The 20,151-nt window shown below is 39.7% G+C and overlaps 1 protein-coding gene across 2 annotated transcripts in view; it reads right to left on the bottom strand.

Moving 5' to 3' along the window:
* LOC102463045 (transcription initiation factor TFIID subunit 4-like) overlaps positions 1–20,151 on the bottom strand; it is a 274,989-nt gene that overhangs the window by 121,986 nt on the left and 132,852 nt on the right. For both annotated transcript variants that reach the window (XM_075940091.1, XM_075940090.1), the window contains exon 13: positions 11,404–11,460. In XM_075940091.1, the coding sequence (XP_075796206.1) occupies positions 11,404–11,460 (57 nt within the window). The remainder of the gene's footprint in view (positions 1–11,403; positions 11,461–20,151) is intronic.

Raw genomic sequence — 20,151 nt, 5'->3', positions numbered from 1 at the left:
AGATGGTTACTATCTTTGTATTCTGGAGCTATAAATAACAGGTATATAATCTAACAAGTCTGATACCATATGATAATCATTGATAGAATCTAATTAGTCCAGAGAGAGGGAATAGATCCCAGGCCTCCTGTGTTCCATTTGCTGAATGGAATGTGCTTATAACACTGTTATAAGCACAATAAAATGTTGATATTAAACATTCATCACAGGACCACATCCTCAAATACCTGGGATTGTGTTTACTTTTCTAGAATTAAAATGGACATTTTGGCTAGACTAATTTTCACTTATATTGTTCCAGCTGTTATCCTGTTAATTGAAAAACTATTCATAAATAAATGTAGTCATAGCAAAAACATGGATAATCAAATCTGATGTGATCGTCTGTAAATATTTTTAATTCTTCAACCATACAGATTTATAAAATAACATAATTTGTATTTAGTAACTGGAAATATCTGTCGTAGTTGACACTGCTCTCTGCAACTTTTGTAACTGTAATATTTCCTGATTTGGAAAATCATGATAGACTGATACCACTGAAACAAGATGCTGTAAGTGTCAGTACCCATTGATAATACATGATAATTTCTCTTGACTTTTAGTTAATAATCACATGTGATACCACTGATGGTGTTAATTAAAATTAGGGATGTAAAGGGTTAACTGGTTACCTGGTAAGCATCAGCCTTGCCAGCATGATTACCATGGTAACAGGTTAATTGGTGGCCTGGTCGGGCTGGAGCAGTCCTCCATTCATGACATGATAACGTGGGCCTGGCTCCAACCGAGAAGCCCCCACCTGCAATGAGGCAGTCTCAGCCCAGCCTGGCCAGAGCAGCCTGCGGCACAGTGGGCCCGGCTGGCCAGGAGTAGCTCACCACCTGCAAGATCCCAGTTAACCAGTTAAATGTAATGTTTAATTGGTTAACTTTTTAAACATGATTTTACATCCCTAATTAAAATGTAAAGCATTTATGGTTTCCATATTATAGTTTAAATACATATATGTAAACAAGAGAATCTTTAGACTAGGAATCTGAAAAATTCTCAAAACATACCGTTTGTTCACTAAGAAAAATCAAAATTGATTTGTACCAATACAGATCATTAAAAGTAAAATAAGGTCTAAAACATTAATTACAATAGAAATGCAATCAGAATCTTACAAAAAATGAACATTTATGAAGTAGGATAAATTATTTTACTGTGCACAAAAGATCTACGTGCATTACATGGGTATGATATAGGATTTGATATACCAGATCAGATCATTAAACCCAACAAGCCCAATATCCTGTCTGTTGCACTGATCAACACTGGATGATTCTTAGGAGGACAAAACCCCACAACCAACTATGGATCAACTCCATTGTTCTCTCTGAAGAGAAGTAGTGTGGTTTGGTTGGAGAAGACAATATAGTTTAGATTTTTCATGCACTGCAAGGAGAAATCCTCAGCTTGGGATAACTCTGGGGTAGGGCAAAAGTTTTTAATTTTTATTGCACTGTGACCTCCTTCTGACAACAAAAATTACTACATGACCCTAAGAAGGAGAACCAAAGCCTGAGTCCATCTGATTCCAATTGCCTCAGGTGGGAGAGGAGACAAAGCCTGAGCTCCAGTGCCCTGGGTTGGAAAGGTGTCAAACCCAAGGGCTCCAGGTCCAGCCAGGAGGCTTGTAACCTGAGTCCTGCCACCCAGGGATGAATTTCTAAGGCTTCAGCCTTGGGTAATGGGGCTTGAGGTGTAAACCTGAGCCCTAAGTAGTCTAAACTAGTCCTGGGGTCCCCATTGAAACACAGTTTGAGAACCACTGGGGTAGCAAGAAGGCAAAAAAGCTCTCTCTTTATACACACCCCCACTTCTTGTCTAAACAAGTCTTTCCTGCTTCACAAGACTTGGCTGGAAAGAGATTAGGTCCTTCTTGATCCTTGGCATTTTGCCTTCTATTGTCCAATCTCTCATTCCTGAATAGGAAATGCAATGCCATGCTACACCCTCCAGCCAGCCATCTCTTCCATTTTACAATTCTGACCTTGCAAGAGATGTTATGAAGTATCTTAGTCCCGGATATCACAAACATATATATGTGTGTGAATAGTTCTGTGGAATTCAGTGAGACTACTTTCTTGCCTAAAGTTATTCACGCACATAAATGTTTGCAGGTTCGGTGCCTAGACTGCATTTTAGCCTGGGAAATTTAGCCAAACGGAATAATTCTGGAGATCTATATTAAAAAAAAGTCTTTGGAGACAATTTTAACTATTTGTATTTCAGTAGCTCCTAGTGGTTCCAGTTAAAAATCAGATCTCCATTATGCTAGACTTTGTATGCACATATAACAATATATTGCTCTGTCCCCAAAAGCTGACAAAGTAATTTATCGGGATCTGTGCTGGTCCCATGCAGTATGTGTGATGTTATTTTACTTCAATAAACAAAAATATTGTAAACATAGTTCCAATTAGCATGCTTGATAACATAGCAGTACTTTCGTGGGAGTATCTTGTTTGACACAGCCAGAATCACTTCTTTTTGAGTAGCAAGTCTGCATAGAATGGAAACCACAAGAACTTTAACTCTAGGAAAATCATTTACCCCAAAGCTTGACTGTCTGATAAATACTTTTGTCTTAACCCAATTTTTTCTATCATTTTGACAGAGAGAAGGAACTACTAAAATCAGTTCAAATGGCAATTGCCCAACACAATGGAAATTTCATGGGCTAAATTCAAACTGGTGGCATTTTCTATAGGCCTTGTCAACATTGGAAAAGTGTATACATATTTTTCTGCATTAGGTATCTTCACCGGGTGACAAACATCAGAAGGCATAATACATACATGTTGTTTAATCTTGCTCACATGGTAATAAAACTGCCTGAACTTTATCTATACAACACAGCTTCAATACTGACAGGACTGGTACAGAAAAACATTCACAAATTATCCCAGTTCAGATGGACTTTTACTGGTTAAATATAGCATTAAACCAATCATTATTCCAAGATGAAATTCCTAAGATTTGTATTCTTCCTTTCAATCTTCTGACCCATAGAGGGTTAAGGAGCTAAATGAAGCTTTAATGTAAACATTTTCTGTCCAGGAGCATAATCCCACTCTTCTAGTTTGTTATAATGTCCTTTAAGAAAGAACAGGTTGTTTCTTACCAAACTCCTTCTGTTTTTGGTTTTCAGTAAATAAATCATGAATATAGGGATAATTGCAGGGAATCTGAATGTATTAACAAGCAGATACCACTGCTACTGAATTACTGAGGGTATGTCTACACTGCCACCCTAGTTCGAACTAGGGTGGCTAATGTAGGCATTCGAAGTTGCAAATGAAGCCCGGGATTTAAATATCCCGGGCTTCCTTTGCATCTTGCTGGGCGCTGCCATTTTTAAATCCCCATTAGTGCTCCTCATAGAACGAGATGTACCGGTAGTTCAAATTAGAGAGCCTAATTCGAACTACTTACTCCGTGCCATGTGTAGCCACAGTCATGGAGTCCGCACTAATGGGGATTTAAAAATGGCAGCGCCCGGCAAGATGCAAATGAAGCCCAGGATATTTAAATCCCGGGCTTCATTTGCAACTTCGAATGCCTACATTAGCCACCCTAGTTCGAACTAGGGTGGCAGTGTAGACATACCCTGAGTTATCAATGCAATATTAAGAAATTATTGATTGTAGAATTATTTTGATACCTTAATAGTTAAATATCCTGAGCTGAATCAGAATGACAGAATTTAACTTAGAAGCAACTCTCTTTCTAGTCTGGAAACAAGCATGTTTTCATATTTCCATGTCAGTGTTAACGCTTTGTAAAATGTGTGTGCTCAGTGCGCCAACCAGTTTTTGCATATATTATCAGAACAGGCTGCATTTCAAAACCTAGATGCTTAAGGACAATTTAACCCCTGTACAATGAAAACCACACTGGGCAAGGCAGAGAAAGTGTAGCAATCAAGTGGAGGGTGCCACAATGCCCAGAGGTTTGCAGCAGGCACAACACCACCAAGAGCACTGGGAGGAACATGCCCCCTGACAAACTCATGGAACAGTTGCAGAAGAAATGTAGTCTGTGTTCAGTGACCCCTTATTTACTGGTCATCACACAAGGTGTGAAAATTTGGAGGAATCTGTCTATATAGAGCTTATGAATTCTGTTTGATATTGAGGATTGTCTATGTATCTGGGTCAGAGTGAAATCTTCATTTACATTGTAAGGCTAGTCTTTGCCTTCTCTACTGTCTTTTGCCTCCATGCTAAGCTAAATCCCACAGAGGTGATAGGAGAAATTCTTACACCTGGCACAGAGTTTATAATAGAGGGTTAAAATTTCATTATCTCTACACTATAATTAAAAACCTATGGCTAACCCATGCCATCTGAGGACTTGTAGGGCTCAGGCTAAGGGGCTGTTTATTTACAGTGCAGATGTTTGGCCTTGGGAATGTCCCCCTTTTCAGGGTCTCAGAATTCAGACTCCAGCCAAACGTCTACATCTCAATTAAACACCCCCTTTGCCTGAGTCCTGGTGACCCCATGTCAGATGGAACGGACCACCCGCAGGTATTTAAATGCACTGTGGACAGACTCTTTGATAATCATCCATTTAATTGATGTGCCATAGGACAAAGAGAAAACTCATGCTCAAGATGAACAAGGTTTTTTTTAATCCAAACTCCAGACAGAGGGTGGTAACTACACAACAAATCACGCAGTAGGGGGGTTTGATCATCTAATGATACTAAGCAGGGAGTCACCTGACAAGGGGCTTGATATTATAAAAGGAAGGGAATATCACTAGACATTTTTCTGGGGTAGGTGGCAAATGAGGGGCATAGGAGAGACTTCATCATGAAAAATTATATGTTGTAAGAAAGGGAGATAGAAGATTCTGGATTTTCTAAAGGATATTAGCCTATGCCCAAAAAATGTCTGAATTGCAAAGAAACTGAGGCAGAGAAATTGTGTTTTCCTGTTTACTTTCCATTCCTGCAACTATCTAGATCAATATAGACTTATGTTAAGTAAAGAGTAATTTATTTTAGACTCCTATGCAAAGTCTTTTTATGTGTCTGTCCTGCTTCACTGTCACATCCTCCTGAAGAAGTAAATATGAATCCAGAGCACCACATGACTGAAGTTCTGGGTAAAGGTCTGCTTTTGTTATGGAGCAAGCTGACGGATTAGCACTGGTACTGGGAGGGCAGGATGACTGCAAAGGGATAACAGAGTGACAGCCTGTGCTCTGGGAAATGTGCCAGACAGGCCAAGGAAAGATAATACTTGAGCCTGCTCAAATCAAGGGAAGCTTATAACACATGGGTATAGTGGATTGGGACAAAATACAGCAGTCTAGGAAATGTCCAGCAGAGGGAGCTTTACTAAGGACTGTGACACAACCATTGCCCCATCCTCATCACACATCCTCACTGACCCCACCCTGCAAGAACTGTCTCACTTCAGATGTGTTGTTACTGTCGTGCAAATATTAAATAGGTGGGTAGGGGTCTACCAAATTCATGGCCATGAAAAACATGTCAAAGACCAAGAAATCTGATCTCCCCCTTTGAAATCTGTGTGTGTGTATATTTTACTCTATATTGTGCAGATTTCATGCAGGAGACCACCGTTTCTCAAATTGATGATCCTGATGCAAAAGGGAGTTGCAGGGTAGTTGCAAGATTATTTTCGGGAGGTTGTGTTATTGCCACCCTTACTTGTGTGCTGTCTTCAGAGCTGAGTGGCCAGAGAATGGTAGTTACTGGCCTGATGCCCAGCTCTGAAGGTGGTGCCTCATCAGCAACATCACAGAAATAAGGATGGCAATATTGTACCATGCCGCCCTTATTTCTGCACTGCTGCCTTCAGAGCTGGGCAGCTGACAGTGGTGGCTGCAGACTGAAGGTGCAGCTCCGCAGACAGCACAGCAGAAGGGTAGCCACACCATCCCATGCCATCCCATCCCATCCATACTTCTGCATTGCTGCTGATGGCACCTCTTACCTTCAGAACTGGGCTCCTGGTGAGCAGCCACCATTCTCTGATGGTAGCACCACTGCGAGCAGCAGCATGAAAGTAATGATAGCAGTACTACAGCCCCCCCATAATAACCTTGTAAGTCCTCCCAATTCCTTTTTGGGTCAGAACTCCTGCAATTACAACAATGTAATTATTATTTTTAAAATCTTATGACTGTGAAACTAACAAATGGACCATGAATTTGGTATGGCACTACAGATACAGATAATGCCCAGGGAGTACACTGAGGCTATGTCTACCCTACAAGGTTTTTGAGCAGTTAAACGGCAGAACAGAGGGCTTTTTCCGCTGTAGGTAAACCTCCTTTTCAGAGGCATAACCGCTTTTAGTGCTACAGCTATTTAGTGCTACAGAAGGTAAATGTGGACGCCCCAGAGGGGTTTCTTGTGCAAGAAACCCATATGGGAAAAAGCACAGGTGCTCTGATGGCTGTTCTGTAAATGGCAATCAGAGCTTTCTTGAGCAAGAGCGTCCATGCAGTGCGGACGCTCTCTTGCACAAAAGCACATGGCTTTTGCAATGTGCTCTGAGGTATGGACGTGCTCTTGCGCAAGAGGTTTTTGTGCAAAAACTCTTGCGCAAAAGGCTTTTGCGCAAGAAGCATGTAGTGTAGGCGTAGCCTCAGAGTGAGATTCTGTACACACTGAAATCAATGGGAGTTTTACCAGTGACTTCAGTAGGGCCAGGATTTCACACCCATGGACTACGTCTAGACTGGCATGATTTTCCTCAAATGCTTTTAACGGAAAAGTTTTCCGTTAAAAGCATTTGCGGAAAAGAGCGTCTAGATTGGCACGGACGCTTTTTCGCAAAAGCACTTTTCCCGCAAAAGCCATTTTTGCAATCGGGGCTTTTTTGCGCAAAACAAATCTGAGCTATCTACACTGGCCCTTTTGCGCAAAAGCTTTGCGCAAAAGGACTTTTGCCCGAACGGGAGCAGCATAGCATTTCCACAAGACGCACTGATTTCAGACAGCAGGAAGTCAGTGTTCTTGCGGAAATTCAAGGGCCAGTGTAGACAGCTGGCAAGTTTTTCCGCAAAAACTTACCAGTCTAGACACAGCCATGGTGTATAACACATCTGAGACCAAATTCTGACTAGGGATTATCTGAACTGATCTGGGCCCTGGATGAATGCCCTTTTACATTGTGTTCATGGTGTTTACTTTAAGTTTTTATTACTGTGCAATATCTTACATTGGTAATGAGCCAAAATTTTAATCTGGTTAATCTATTAGGATAAACAAAGTCAGCTACTTCACTTTCAGTTTAAATAGGAATATCAGTTAATGGACATTGAATATATAGCAAGTTATCCATAACAGAACAGATGCTCAGGATCTCACCTCCTCTGTCTTTCTTGCAACCATTTATATTATTAATTGCTAGGTGTTGACTCAATTATTCTTAATCTTTCTCTAATCTTGCTAGCAGTTATATAGTCTGTTTTATGTCCTATTTAATGAACCCTTTTTATGGATGTTAGAGAACTCATTTCTCCAATACATATTTGTAGTTGAATTTCCATGCTTTCAACTGACTGAACAATTGCCATCATATTTTAAAATTTGATTTTGAAAGGTTTAATAATGTAATAAAAAGTAAATGTTGTCCACAAATGTTGCTACTCCTTGTACAGGTTCAACTGACAATTACACTGGATCTTTCTTATTTCAGAATGTAGCCTAGGTTTAAATACTCACATAGATCAGAATACAAGTGAAGAGCAGCATTTTTCTTGCAATAAACTAGCTTCAGCTAATGTTGCATCACTTTTTAAAATAGGTTTAATAAAAAATAACCTGACAGATCACTATCTTGTCCATGTCAACAGGGAGAGTTGCACCAGTTTAATGAAAGCATGAATTTTAATTGATTTAGTTAAACCAATGTAAATCCCCCCCCCTTTATGAACACTTATTTTGATTTCCTTCAAATCAGTTTGGAACATGTTTAAATTAAATAGTGTATTTTGAAACAAAAAAGAGTAACCACCTTGGATCTTTGCATCAGTATAACAGTGCAAGCCTGTGTGTGGATAAAGATGCGGTGTTACAGATTGTCTCCTGTAAGGCAATGTCTAAATAGGTTTGGTATTATGTTTAATAACCTATTTTAAACAAATTTTAAAATGGTGTGGGCTAATTTGGTTTAAAGATGCTGTGACAGTCCAGAACCCCTGAGCATAAAAGGAATTATCAGAATCTGTACCCTTTTCTTTTATTTATTTTTTCTTTCCCATTATGATTTTTTCCTATACTTTGATATCTTTCTTCTGAACTCTAAAGCTAGGTATTTCATCATTTAGATTTTTCTTCCCCATAAACCATCACTAAACCACTCCTTTCAGATTTCTCCCCTTATTTTAGTCGCTAGTATGTATATATTTCTCTCTTATCTCCTGCTTTGGTCCCATTCTCTACACATCAATGTCTTGATTTCTAGCCCCACACTTTCTCTTTGCTCCTAAAGTCTCCACATGTCGGATCCACAGCAAGGTCCTGATCACAGTGTAAATGAAGATGAGATACTGACAGAATATTTGGGGGGGTAAGACAATGGCTATGCTGGTGTCAACCTTATAATACAGCTATACTAACAGCCCGGAAACATCATACAGTTATAGAGGCTGTAAACCCTTCCAGATAAAGCTAAAATTCTCAAATTTTTGATAAAGAAAAGCAAGCTGAAATGTATGACTTACAAGCATAAAACATCAATAATGATTTATAAATACCAACACTATCCATTCAATAAGACTAAGATCCGATGCTGTGTATAAAATAGGCACTTGGGTGTCCTCAGCATACTTTTCAACAGCATTGACTAAATGATAGTGTCTAACCACCAGCCAGAAGGGCAACTGAGCAACAAGTGTCTTTGAAAGCCAACATTCATGTCATTTTTATAGATTAGGGAAATGTTGTTTTCAATTTTGCTACTCTTCATAAAGCTAGTAGTATTACCTTTATCAGTTTACAAAAGCTGGAGGGAGACCCAAATCTCTTCTTGAATACAAATCTTCAGTATGTTCAAAAGTAGACCAGCTGGTGAAAACATTATAAAACTGACACTTTTTTGGAAAATTAATTCAAGGTCCTTAGTTTCAGATAATATAATGCCCCAATGATAATCTGGCTAGTATAGGATCATTTGTATTACAAAATTGGACACCTTGTCTCAGTGGTATCAACACAAATAACAGTGTCAGTATTCATTCTGCAACTGATCCAACTAATCAATGTGGGGGGGAACCCCCAAATGAAAATCTATGTTCCTCCCACTTACTTTTTGTATTCCCCATTTCTTTGGGGGGCATTCATTACAAAATATTGCATTTTAAATATATATTACATTTATTTAAATATTTATAGGTGAAAATACACTCTGTAAACTGAAGAAAAAAATTCAGAATCCTAATTAATGAAAAACGAGTCTTATATTATACTCATATGGTTTTAAATATGTAGAATGAAATTCAACTTCAGACAGAGGCAGAGAGCCAGCAAATTATGCACCTTCATTAGAAGGGTGGGAAACAAGGCAGGGCTACTGTAAAAAAAGAACAGGGCGCAGCATTCTGAAACAGAAAACCTGGTATTCATTCTACATTCATTCCAACAAGATGCCATTAAAGGCACAATTACTACTTTAAAGTCACAGAACAGTTTGATCTGAGCATTACTAATTAGATTACCACCAAAATATTTGGTAACAATATCAAATCAAGATTATTATTTTTTAACATGTTCTTATATTCACAAGTCTGCACAGCATCACTCCCCCTACTGGATCAAAATGCAATGTATGTCAGAGTTACTTTGAATTTCCCATAGTAAGAAGAGATGTTCTTGCAGTTGCTCAGAGCAAAAGCAACCAAGTCTGCTAGACAGCAAGTCTTTCAGCACAGCTATAAAGAATTCATCTTATTGCAGTCTGACTACTTCTAAAACATGTATTTTACTAAAAGAGATAACCATTTTTCCTTCCCCTACCTACCAATTAACCAATCGCAAGAGCACTCAATGAAAGACAATTGCTACTCATAGTCAACAAATGCTAAATATTTCTAGGACAGTTTGCTTACAACAACAACAACAAATAATAATTAAATCTACTAACTATATTATCTTTGCAGGCAGTATAAGCTCCCAATGTCTGAACAGTGTCTCAGTCTCATAGCCAACAGCAGAATAGCTTTTGTGGTTATTTCAACAGCTTGTTTTGCTACATTTCATTCCATTCAATTATTTTTATGTATTTTCAAAACTGATTTTACTTTTGAATCTATGCCTTAGTAATCTTTGTTGGTATCTGGTATTACAAACTCTGGGGCTTTTTCAGGAAAGAACTTGATTATTATATTTTTCAAAATATTTTCAAAATCTTTAATCCAGAAATGCAGCTAGCCACAGTAAAAAGTTTAAATGAAATCCATTTGGCATGTCCTCTTCATTATATATTTCATATCTATTCACAATAATTCACCATGGAGAAAAAAATCGTATACATTTTGTGTGTGTGTGTGTGTGTGTGTGTGTGTGTGTGTGTGTGTGTGTGTGTGTGTGTAATATAAAATAGGAAAATAGGAAAAACAGGGAAACAGGTAAAATATTTGTCAAAACAAATATCCCCATTAACATATTATCTCCTAATGGACTTCATTAATACAGTCATTGGAATTTTACTTTACCTAATGGGAAAAGGGTGTACTAGGTATCTGAGTGATGCTGTTTTTGTCTATCACAATTGTATTTAATGAGTAGATATTTTTAAGTTATGGCTTGATCCTTTAAAGTACATTGGGTAATCTTAAGCAAGAGGAAAGTACCTAAATTCAGTGTGAGTTAGGGATGGTCAGCACCTTGCAGAGTTGGACTCAAATTAAATTATCAAAACTTCAAATGCAGTTTTTTGATTATTTTTAGACTACCGGAACTAAGAATGATGACTGAATGAAACATCAAGTTTAAAAACATTGTAATGGAAATAACAACTAGCTACTAAATGTAACACATTTCTAGGAAGTGACATTTTACAGAAAGACAAAGGCATATATTTTCCACCAAAATCTAATGCTGCTGTCATCAACAACCCAACAAAAGCTACAGCTACCTAAAATGGAAATGAAAATGTAATGTATGGAAATATTCTCTTATAAAATCTCCTTAGGCTTCACATGTATTAATGTATTAGTTTGCAAACATTAAGATCAAAGGCAAAGCAACAAATATATCCTAAAAGTTTTAGTCAGATTTTTATTAACGATATACAAGTATCAAGGCATAAAAAATTAATATGTTCAAGCCTTGAAATGTCAAGTGTAATGATCTCTAGCTCTGCTTACCTCTTTTGCTTTTTGTTTCAGTCTAGCTTGCTCTGGGTCTTCTTGCCTTGAGCGACTCTACATGTTTAAAAAAAATGGGAAAAAAGGTTAACAGATGGTTGAAGAACCCCTCATCTGTTACAGTGAGTTAAAAAATAGCAAAGAAAAGGGAACAGGATACAAGGTGTCAAAGATGGGATACTTAAAGTCACAGAAGTGCAATTTCAAGCCTGTAGGCCTCACCCAATACACTGTTAAATATTCAGTTGTAAATAAAATCTACACACTGTAGGTTTAAATAAAAAACCCAATCTACTTCTGTTATTACCAATTCTAAACTTTCAAGAGAAGTTTAGATTCTGGCTATTTAATACATATACCATGAATTTGCTATGAAATAACTATTTCTTAGCAAAGTAAGAAAAGAAAAACATCTAATGTTTTATAGATCATTCACAATTAAAATTATACTTAAATGCTTGATTAACAGAAATATATTGTAAGATTAAAGCTGGTATCGATAAAGAATGTGCATAAATCTATAATGAAGTCTTTTTCCCAGCTATCATCAAACCAGTACATTTAAAAATTTAGCATGATGTAGAACCATACTATGTTTACAGAGTAAAAGGCATACATGTAAGGCTCAGCCAAGATATGGACTCCTTTACATTAATTGTCATTCTGTAAACTACCAGTGAGACCCTCTCAAAGCAACCTTTACAAGGTATTTTCCCTTCAGAAATAGAAACATGTTAGCTTTAAGAGGCAGAAAGAATAAAGCTACAGGATTATCTATGTGATCCTTAGAATCTCTCTCTTAGGTTTTTTATATTTGTATGTAAATAACAATAACTATTAAATCATTATAGCCTGAATATTTTAAGACAATTATGTCATACATTTCAACTCTTATGCATTCAGTAAATATGCATTAAAGGTCAAGAGTAAAGAGAAATTCCTGAGCTCAGATTCATGGAAGTCAATAATCACTCAGACAAAACAAATTTGGAAGCAGATTAGAAATATATTATTGTATTTTCTCAATTTTTATAGGATTGGCTAAAATTCAGATAGTTATGTATCAAACCATATCCAGTCATAATAAAAAACCTGTGGTTTCCATGTGAGTTATTATTTTTGTTTTGACACAAAAGATGTAATTATTTACTTGCATATTTCTTTGCATATTAAGTTTTCTGCTATGTAATTTCATGAATGCTAATGGAACACTAGTTATAGTCCTTTTCTTCCTTCCACCTTTCCAACTTGGAGAAAGATCTAATGCTTTGGAAGAGAAACAATCACTTGCAATCACTTACATCAGGTGGCTAGGGAGGTACATGTATATAACATCTTATACTGTGCTCTTGTTAAGAATATCAGAAGCTAAAAGTCCATAAAGAAAAGAAAATGGAAAGCATGAAGAGAAGAGACCAGCTCCTAACATGGCAATACAGCCATAGGGAGTTCTGACTATTTCATAACCAACATTCTCTAATGCCCTCGGACAAACATGACTACAACATTGAACTTTGGCAGGTAAGGGGAAAACTCTGAATTTACTGCAGTGTCTTTTACTAAGATTATTTTTCCAACTGATAACTGCATGTAGATTAAACCTCTGATGCCAAAAAAACAGAAACAAACTAAGGACTTTTTCAAGATTTGTCTGACACTGTCATCACACCTGCTAGCTTCACCTTCCAAAATCACCTAGCAGTGATTTTGTAGTAAATTTATCTAATCAATGGTTAAAGCAAAAAGATGGGAGTAAGATGATCTGGGTTCTATTTTCAGCCTTTAGAGACTGCAGAACCAATTCAGTAAAGCAACTAAGAACTTATTTAAATCCATTCCTACTCAGCAAATGATTTACACATATATTTATGCACATACTCAATGGCTCAGCTGAACAGGGGTTTGTCACCTAATACAACTCATTTAACCTAGTACAACTCATTTAACTCAGTATCTCCATCTGTAATGTGGAGAACTGCTATTGAGGAGGAGGATTTGGTCCTCATTTGAGTTGAAGTTCTCTAAAGTCCATTGTCCCTCCAAAAGCCAGGCTGTCAGATGCTGTATTGCAATGACTTCAATGACAGTAGGTGACTTCAATGGCAGTAGGTTTTGAGATGTCTATAAGTGAAAACACAGTTGGGAGGTCAACGGAGGCCCATCATGAACCAGAACCACTATGGCCACCTTGGAGCTACTGTCACTTTGTTTACCTTGATTTTCATGTTGAAATGAGGCAGGAGGGGGATTGGAGAAAAGACCTATAATAGCGAGTCTGCCCATTGCACTAGGCAGACATATCCTCTGGAACCATATCTCTGTTCATTGCAAAATCAGAAGGCTGTTTTTTCTGGATGGTGAAGAGGTCTCACATTGGAAATCCCCAAAGAGAAAATAACTGTTGGGCCACAGATGAATGGAGCATCCATTTGTGGTCCTCTTGAAAAGGCCATCTGAGTCTGTCTAGTAGGAAATTCATTGCCTGGTTAGATGAAATGCAAAGAGAGTGAGCTGATAGTGGATGCACCAGCAAAACTGCCTGTGTGGGAAATGGTATGCACCTAGCTGCCCCATCTTGTTTATAACATACAATGGTCATACTGTCTGACCTTAGTTGGACACAAGTGAATCAGAATAATGGCAGGATTTGCTTGCATGCTCAGTATAAGTCAAGGAACACGGACTCCAGAACCCTGAGATACATGGACAAGAGACATGCCTGTGGCAAGCATTTTGTAGATGGGTGGGAGAAGTAAAAGGAATCCCCACAAAAACATTGTCAGATTCTGATAGGAAGTGAGACTCATTAAAAAAAAAGAATAATCTCTTCAGGACATAGATACTTCTCCACCAAGGTCTGGAGGTGGCACTGACGAAGTCTGATGTGGAGTGCAAGTCACACTGATGCATGATGCCATGTGGCCTAGGGAAGCAGGACCAGATAGTTGTTTGAGGTTGTATTTGAATTCTGAGGTTCTTTACTGCAAGGAATCTGTCCTCTGGTAAGCAGGCCCTGGCCTCAGGTCCCGAACTACTCCTCATACATTGTATAGTTGTTGTGGGTTTGAAGTGGAATTTCCTGGGTTTACTTGAATACCCTGGGAGGGGCAAAGGGCAAATAAGGCAGTGAGTGATACCTGCACTTCTTAATATGAGCCATCCTTGAAGAGGCAGTTGTTCAAGTATGGTACTATATGATAGCTGGGATGGCAGAGCTGTGTTGCTACTTCAGCCATGACCTTTGGAGCTGTACTGAGCCCATTTTAAAACACAGGAATTCCCTGTGTTGGGATATCAATCTGAAAGGAAATGTCTTTTAAATTGTGCACCACAAACTGCCAAAGAGGGGATTATAATGGTTAGGGTAATCACCAGTGTTCCTTCTAAGATTTTCCAACCATGAGTGGAGTGAGTTTTGGCTTGTGCACCAATATTGAGATCACATGCACTGGTTTGGATGTGTGCCACCCGATTTATTAACACACACATGTTCCCAGCTGCCGGAGCAGACACTCCCCCCACCATGCAGCAGGCCCCATTCCTGGCACCAGCTGCCAGAATAGGCCCTGGTCCCCCCTGCCACGTGGCAACCCTGGCCACCGGAGCAGGCATCCCCTTCTGCCATGCAGCCGCAGTAGTTGCCAGCCCTCCACCCCAGCGGCTTCCTCACCACACTGTCTCAGCCAGCCCTGACTGCTGGAGCAGCCACCTGCCACGTGAGTGCTGCTGCACAGCTTTCCAGAGGAGGTGGGCAGGGGAAGAATTTTTTGTGTGCGGCCGCACAGGCACATATCATAGCAAGTAATGATAATCTCCCTGAATCCTGAATGGCAGATGAAGACAGATCTCTCTGGGATCCAAGTTAGGTCTTCAACCCCGCTACCTTTTGCAGTAAAAGCTCTCCCTTCCCCTTGTGTGGAGGAGGTATTGGTTCTATTGCCCTAGTTGCATTAGAGAATCTGCCTCCTGTGTGAGAATCATCTTGGAAGAGAGGTCCCTGAAAAGGTACGGGGAAGGGACTTTTGGGGAAGGAATAGACAGGAATTCATCTGTAAGTAGCCAGTTGATATGATATCCAAAAGTCATTTGTCCAAAATCAGATGTTGCCACCTCAGAAAGAAATGGTCCAGGCAACCACCAATAGAGAATGAGTGAGAGAGACGGCCCATCAAAATGTCTTCTTTATGGGTGGCTTGGTCTAGAGAGGGGATGGTGGTAAGGCAAGACTGGAAGGGAGCTGCACATCTTGCGGCTACAGGTAACCTTGTCATATAATCCCATTTATAAATTTATCAAGCTCATCAAGCCTTCTAATAAAAGACAGTTTTCAAAGTAACAAAATAGATGAAATTGCCTTCTAGTTGACCTTCCTTAAGCTAAAGCTCAAGTGAACAGTTGTGTTTTGCCTCTGAGAGCCATCCAACATAAATTCTGCTGTGTCTGCTATTTGACCTGTAGCAAGAGCATGTTCCAGAGAGTTCAAAGCTAAGGACTGTTAGGAGAGGTGGCTTAACTGATTTCTAAAACACTCAGAAAACATAATGAAGAGTATGTTATAAAGATGCAGAGATAAAGGGATCTTAGCCATCACACTAGCTCATAGGGTAAGAGGGTCTCTGAGGCTATGTCTACACTACATCCCTCTTTCGAAAGAGGGATGTAAATTAGGCAGATCGAAAGTGCAAATGAAGCGGAGATTTAAATATCCCATGCTTCATCTGCATAATAGCATCACAGTGTTCTTTCAAAAAAGGGTATTTCGAAAGTGAAACTGCTGTCCAGACGCAGTTCTTTCAGGAAAAAAACCCTTTTTCAAAAGATCCTGTACTCCTCCTACTTACCACTCTCCTCAGGTATGTCTACACTGCAATGTTAATTCGAAATAACAGCAGTTATTTTGAATTAACTTTAATAGCGTCTATAGATGCAAACCGCTATTTTGAAATTAATTCGAAATAGTGGAGCACTTAATTCGAATTTGATAAACCTCATTCTATGAGGAGTAATGCCAAATTCAAAATAGCTATTTCGAATTAAGTGCTGTGTAGACGCTTAATTCAAAATAGGGGACCTCCAGCCCTTCCCAGGGAGCCCTGGTGGCCATTCTGGGCACAACCAGGAAAACTTACTCTCCTCTTCCCCAGTCCCGGAGCCATTAAAGGGGTAAACTCTGGCCACAGTGCCTGTGCCAGCTCCAAGCCCACCAGCCCAGAGCCAGCAGCGGCCACCAGGGCCCCTGATCCAGTGGCCCCAAAACATGAGCCAGCAAGCCACTGGCAGCCAGCCCTCCACCGCTCCCCATGACCAGTCTGCGAGCTCCCAGGAGCCTGACAGGGGCTGGAGAAGGCGGGTGCATTCCTGGTCCAGGGTGGAGATCATGGACCTTATTCAGGTTTGGGGGGGATGCCCCCAACGTCCATGATCTCCGCACCAGACGGAAGAATGCGGCCATCTATGGCAGGATAGCTGCCAGCCTGGCCAACAAAGGCCACATGAGAACCCAGGAGCAGGTCTGCATGAAAATCAAGTTGGTCCGGTGAGACCCCCAACCCTGGGCCCTGAGCTTCCCCTCCCCCTTCTTCCCCTTGCTTCCCCCTTCCAACTCCCTCCTCCCAGGTTTCCCCCTCCCCTCTATCACCCTCTCTCTCCCCCTCTCCCACCTCCTTTTCCCAGTCTCCCCAAAGGTTCATCCCCTCCTCCCCCCCCCCCCAGTTTTGTTCAATAAACCCAGTTTCTATTTTTGAACATACATGTCTTTTGTTTGACATCAGGAAGGGGGGCTAGGGAGGGGTAAGTGGAAGGACATGAGGGAGGAACGGGGCATGAGCCCCCAGTGAGGAGGACCAGGGTGGCTCTGAGGGCTCCTCGGGGTGGACGCTCTCCTGCAGGGCCTCCAGGATCCTGAAAGCCCCCCGATATACCCCTCGGAGGCAGCCTGCAGCAAGTGCAGCTGGACTGACGGCAACGACCCCACGAGACTCATCGGCGTGCCCAGGGGGAGCTTTGGCTCCATGTGGCCAAGTGCTGTGGTGTCCCGAGTACGGGCACTCCAAAGACAGGACTGCTTTGCTGTCCCTCATCGAGGTAGACAAGCAAGCGGGGAACCCTGAAAACTGACCGTCCAGGGTGGGGGTAGGGTCCCTTTAAGCACAGAGCTCAGTTAGCCTCAGACAGCAGCCCCACACACTAAGTCCTAACCTGATGCCCTGCCGGCACTGGTTCTGGCCAGCCTCAACTTCGGTTCAGGGTCCACTCAGTGTGGACTCACTATTTCGAAATAGCAAAACACTATTTTGAAATAGTTTCTGTGTATAGATGCGTTATTTCGAATTAGCTTAATTCAAATTAACTATTTCAAATTAAGTTAACTCGAATTAACTCTGTAGTACAGACATAATCCTCTTGTCTTCTTTTACTCCCTTCATGTCTTCTTCACTCCACTCAAGCTATCAGACTAATCACACTCTTTGTGCTCTCTTCTTCTGGTGTCCAGGACTTCTTCTATGCTGTGCCTTTTACTGGAACCCCTCCTACCATCTCAGTCTGCCACATCTCCACCTTCTCTGTCCTTCAGACAAACATCTTATACAACCTCAGAGCGCAGAAGCATTAAATAAAGTGAATACTAAAAATACAAACTTTAAATCATGGATTTTTTTTCAGGCATGTGTTCATCACCACTCAGTCACTTTGGTTCCTTTTAGAATGTCCATCTTTCAACTATATGGCCATGTCCAGATTAGAAAAATAGCCAATTTATCTTAAATGTGATCTAATATATTTTAACTAGAACATTTTTAAAACCCAGCCTTCCTCTTCAGATTCCCTTTTAGGGTTGACCATGACCAGCTGTTTTTAAAGTTGTTAATCCTGCCTCTTAGAATTTAAGAAGACATTTATTAATTACTTAGATAAACATGACCTGTTTACCTAGGTTGGACAAAATGCTATTTTGTTTATGCAGTTAGTAAGTTCCTCGGGGAAGGGACCCTGTCATCTCACTTAGCTAAAAATCTCATAACTTACTTTGAGTTTTAATATAAATAATAAGCTTTGAAAATGCGATCTACTAATGTTAAGTTAAATGCATGTATATCGCTGACAAGCAGAACCAAACCTGGGTCTTCTGGATCTTAACGCATGAGCCTCTACAGCATAAGCTAGAAGCCAGCTTGCTCTTAACTAAGGCTATAGAGCACACTCATTCTTTCTCTCTGTAAGAACCACTAAATGGGACAATGAACCACACCCAGTAGGTGTGTGAGTTTCAAATGTATTCACAATAAATAATTAAGGGATTTCAAAATGCAGTTTGTCAAACTTCCCAGCTTTCTGAAAACTCAGCTTTTCTTCCTACTATAGTAAATTATTATTAAATAGAATGACAACAGATGCTGCATTTTAAGGCAGGAGATATGCATCCCATAGAGGTCTTCCTTGCAGTTAGATAACATTTGCATTTTTTAAAAGAGAAAAGGTTACATTTTTTCATATATATTTTAGTTGAATATATCCTCTTCCTATAGACATTTTTTCAAGACAGATAGAATATGAATTATTATGCATGTGATCAGAATTACAGACCTTTTGCTCACATTTCAATAGGCACTTACAATTTATCCATACAATTTGTAAAATCAATGCTGCTCTATATTTTAAATTTTATGTCATTTACGAAAATGTAAAATACACTGTTAAATTCAGAACCACTTTGGAGCCTTAAGCTTAAAGGACTTGTGTTTTAAAAGCTCTCAGGGCCTCCTCCCTTAGCATTAACTTCTGCTTTCAGCAAGCACATCCATCCCAGTATAGGGATAGGCACTTTAAAAAAAAATCTATATTGGGAGACTTTAATGTTTCAAATTCATCTTTTTCATTAAAGTTAAGAGTCACAACTGTAGGTACTGTGCTACTGAGAGCCACTGCTGTGCCAACAGTTTCAATTTTAAACCTATTTTCCCCTATTGATGATATTAGAACTTCACCCACGGCTCTGCACCAACTTATAACTTTCACTTTTCATTAAAGAAGATAAATTGGCAACATGAAACACGTTAGCTGTGTTAATAAAAAGTTCAAGTTAAAAGCAGCATTGAATAGGGTTTTACCTTCAGCTAAGTTGCAGCTGCACTGAGGTGACATGAAATAATGCATGTCCAAAAGCTGTGGGGGGATTGGTTTGTTTGTAATTGTTAAAATTGTAGAAAGTAACATACAATTTCAAATCTCTCAAAATTAAGCACCCCATTTTCTTATCAGAAAAGAGTGAGCCATTTCAGTTCAGAAAGGAGTCCATTTCACAAGAAGCAGTATTGCATAAACTGTCACCCTCATTGTTAGTCTCCGGAGACAGAAAAGGATTAAATGAGCATGGAGACTAAACTCTCCTCTCACTTGGGGTACGTCTACACTTGCACCCTAGTTCAAACTAGAGATGCAAATGTAGGCAACCAAAATTGCTAATGAAGCGGGGATTTAAATATCCCGTGTTTCATTAGCGTAATCTCGCCCGCGTGCTATTCTGATCCCCAGCTGATTCGAACCAGGAAGTGCACTCTGGGCCGCATTAGTTCGAATCAAACCCCTTGGGTTTAAACTAATGTTACTCCTCATTAGCAATTTTGGTCGGTTACATTTGGTCCCTACTCAAGATAAGGAGCAAGTATAGACGTAACTTAGAGAGGTAGTTCTATAGAAGAAAATGGAAGCCCATCGGCAGGACTGTGTAGAGAAATTTGCTTTTGCCAC

The sequence above is a fragment of the Pelodiscus sinensis genome, chromosome 12, assembly GCF_049634645.1.
Source record: "Pelodiscus sinensis isolate JC-2024 chromosome 12, ASM4963464v1, whole genome shotgun sequence".
Taxonomy (NCBI): Eukaryota; Metazoa; Chordata; order Testudines; family Trionychidae; genus Pelodiscus; species Pelodiscus sinensis.
Note: the sequence above shows the minus strand (reverse complement) of the source record. Positions and strands in the feature narration are given on the sequence as shown.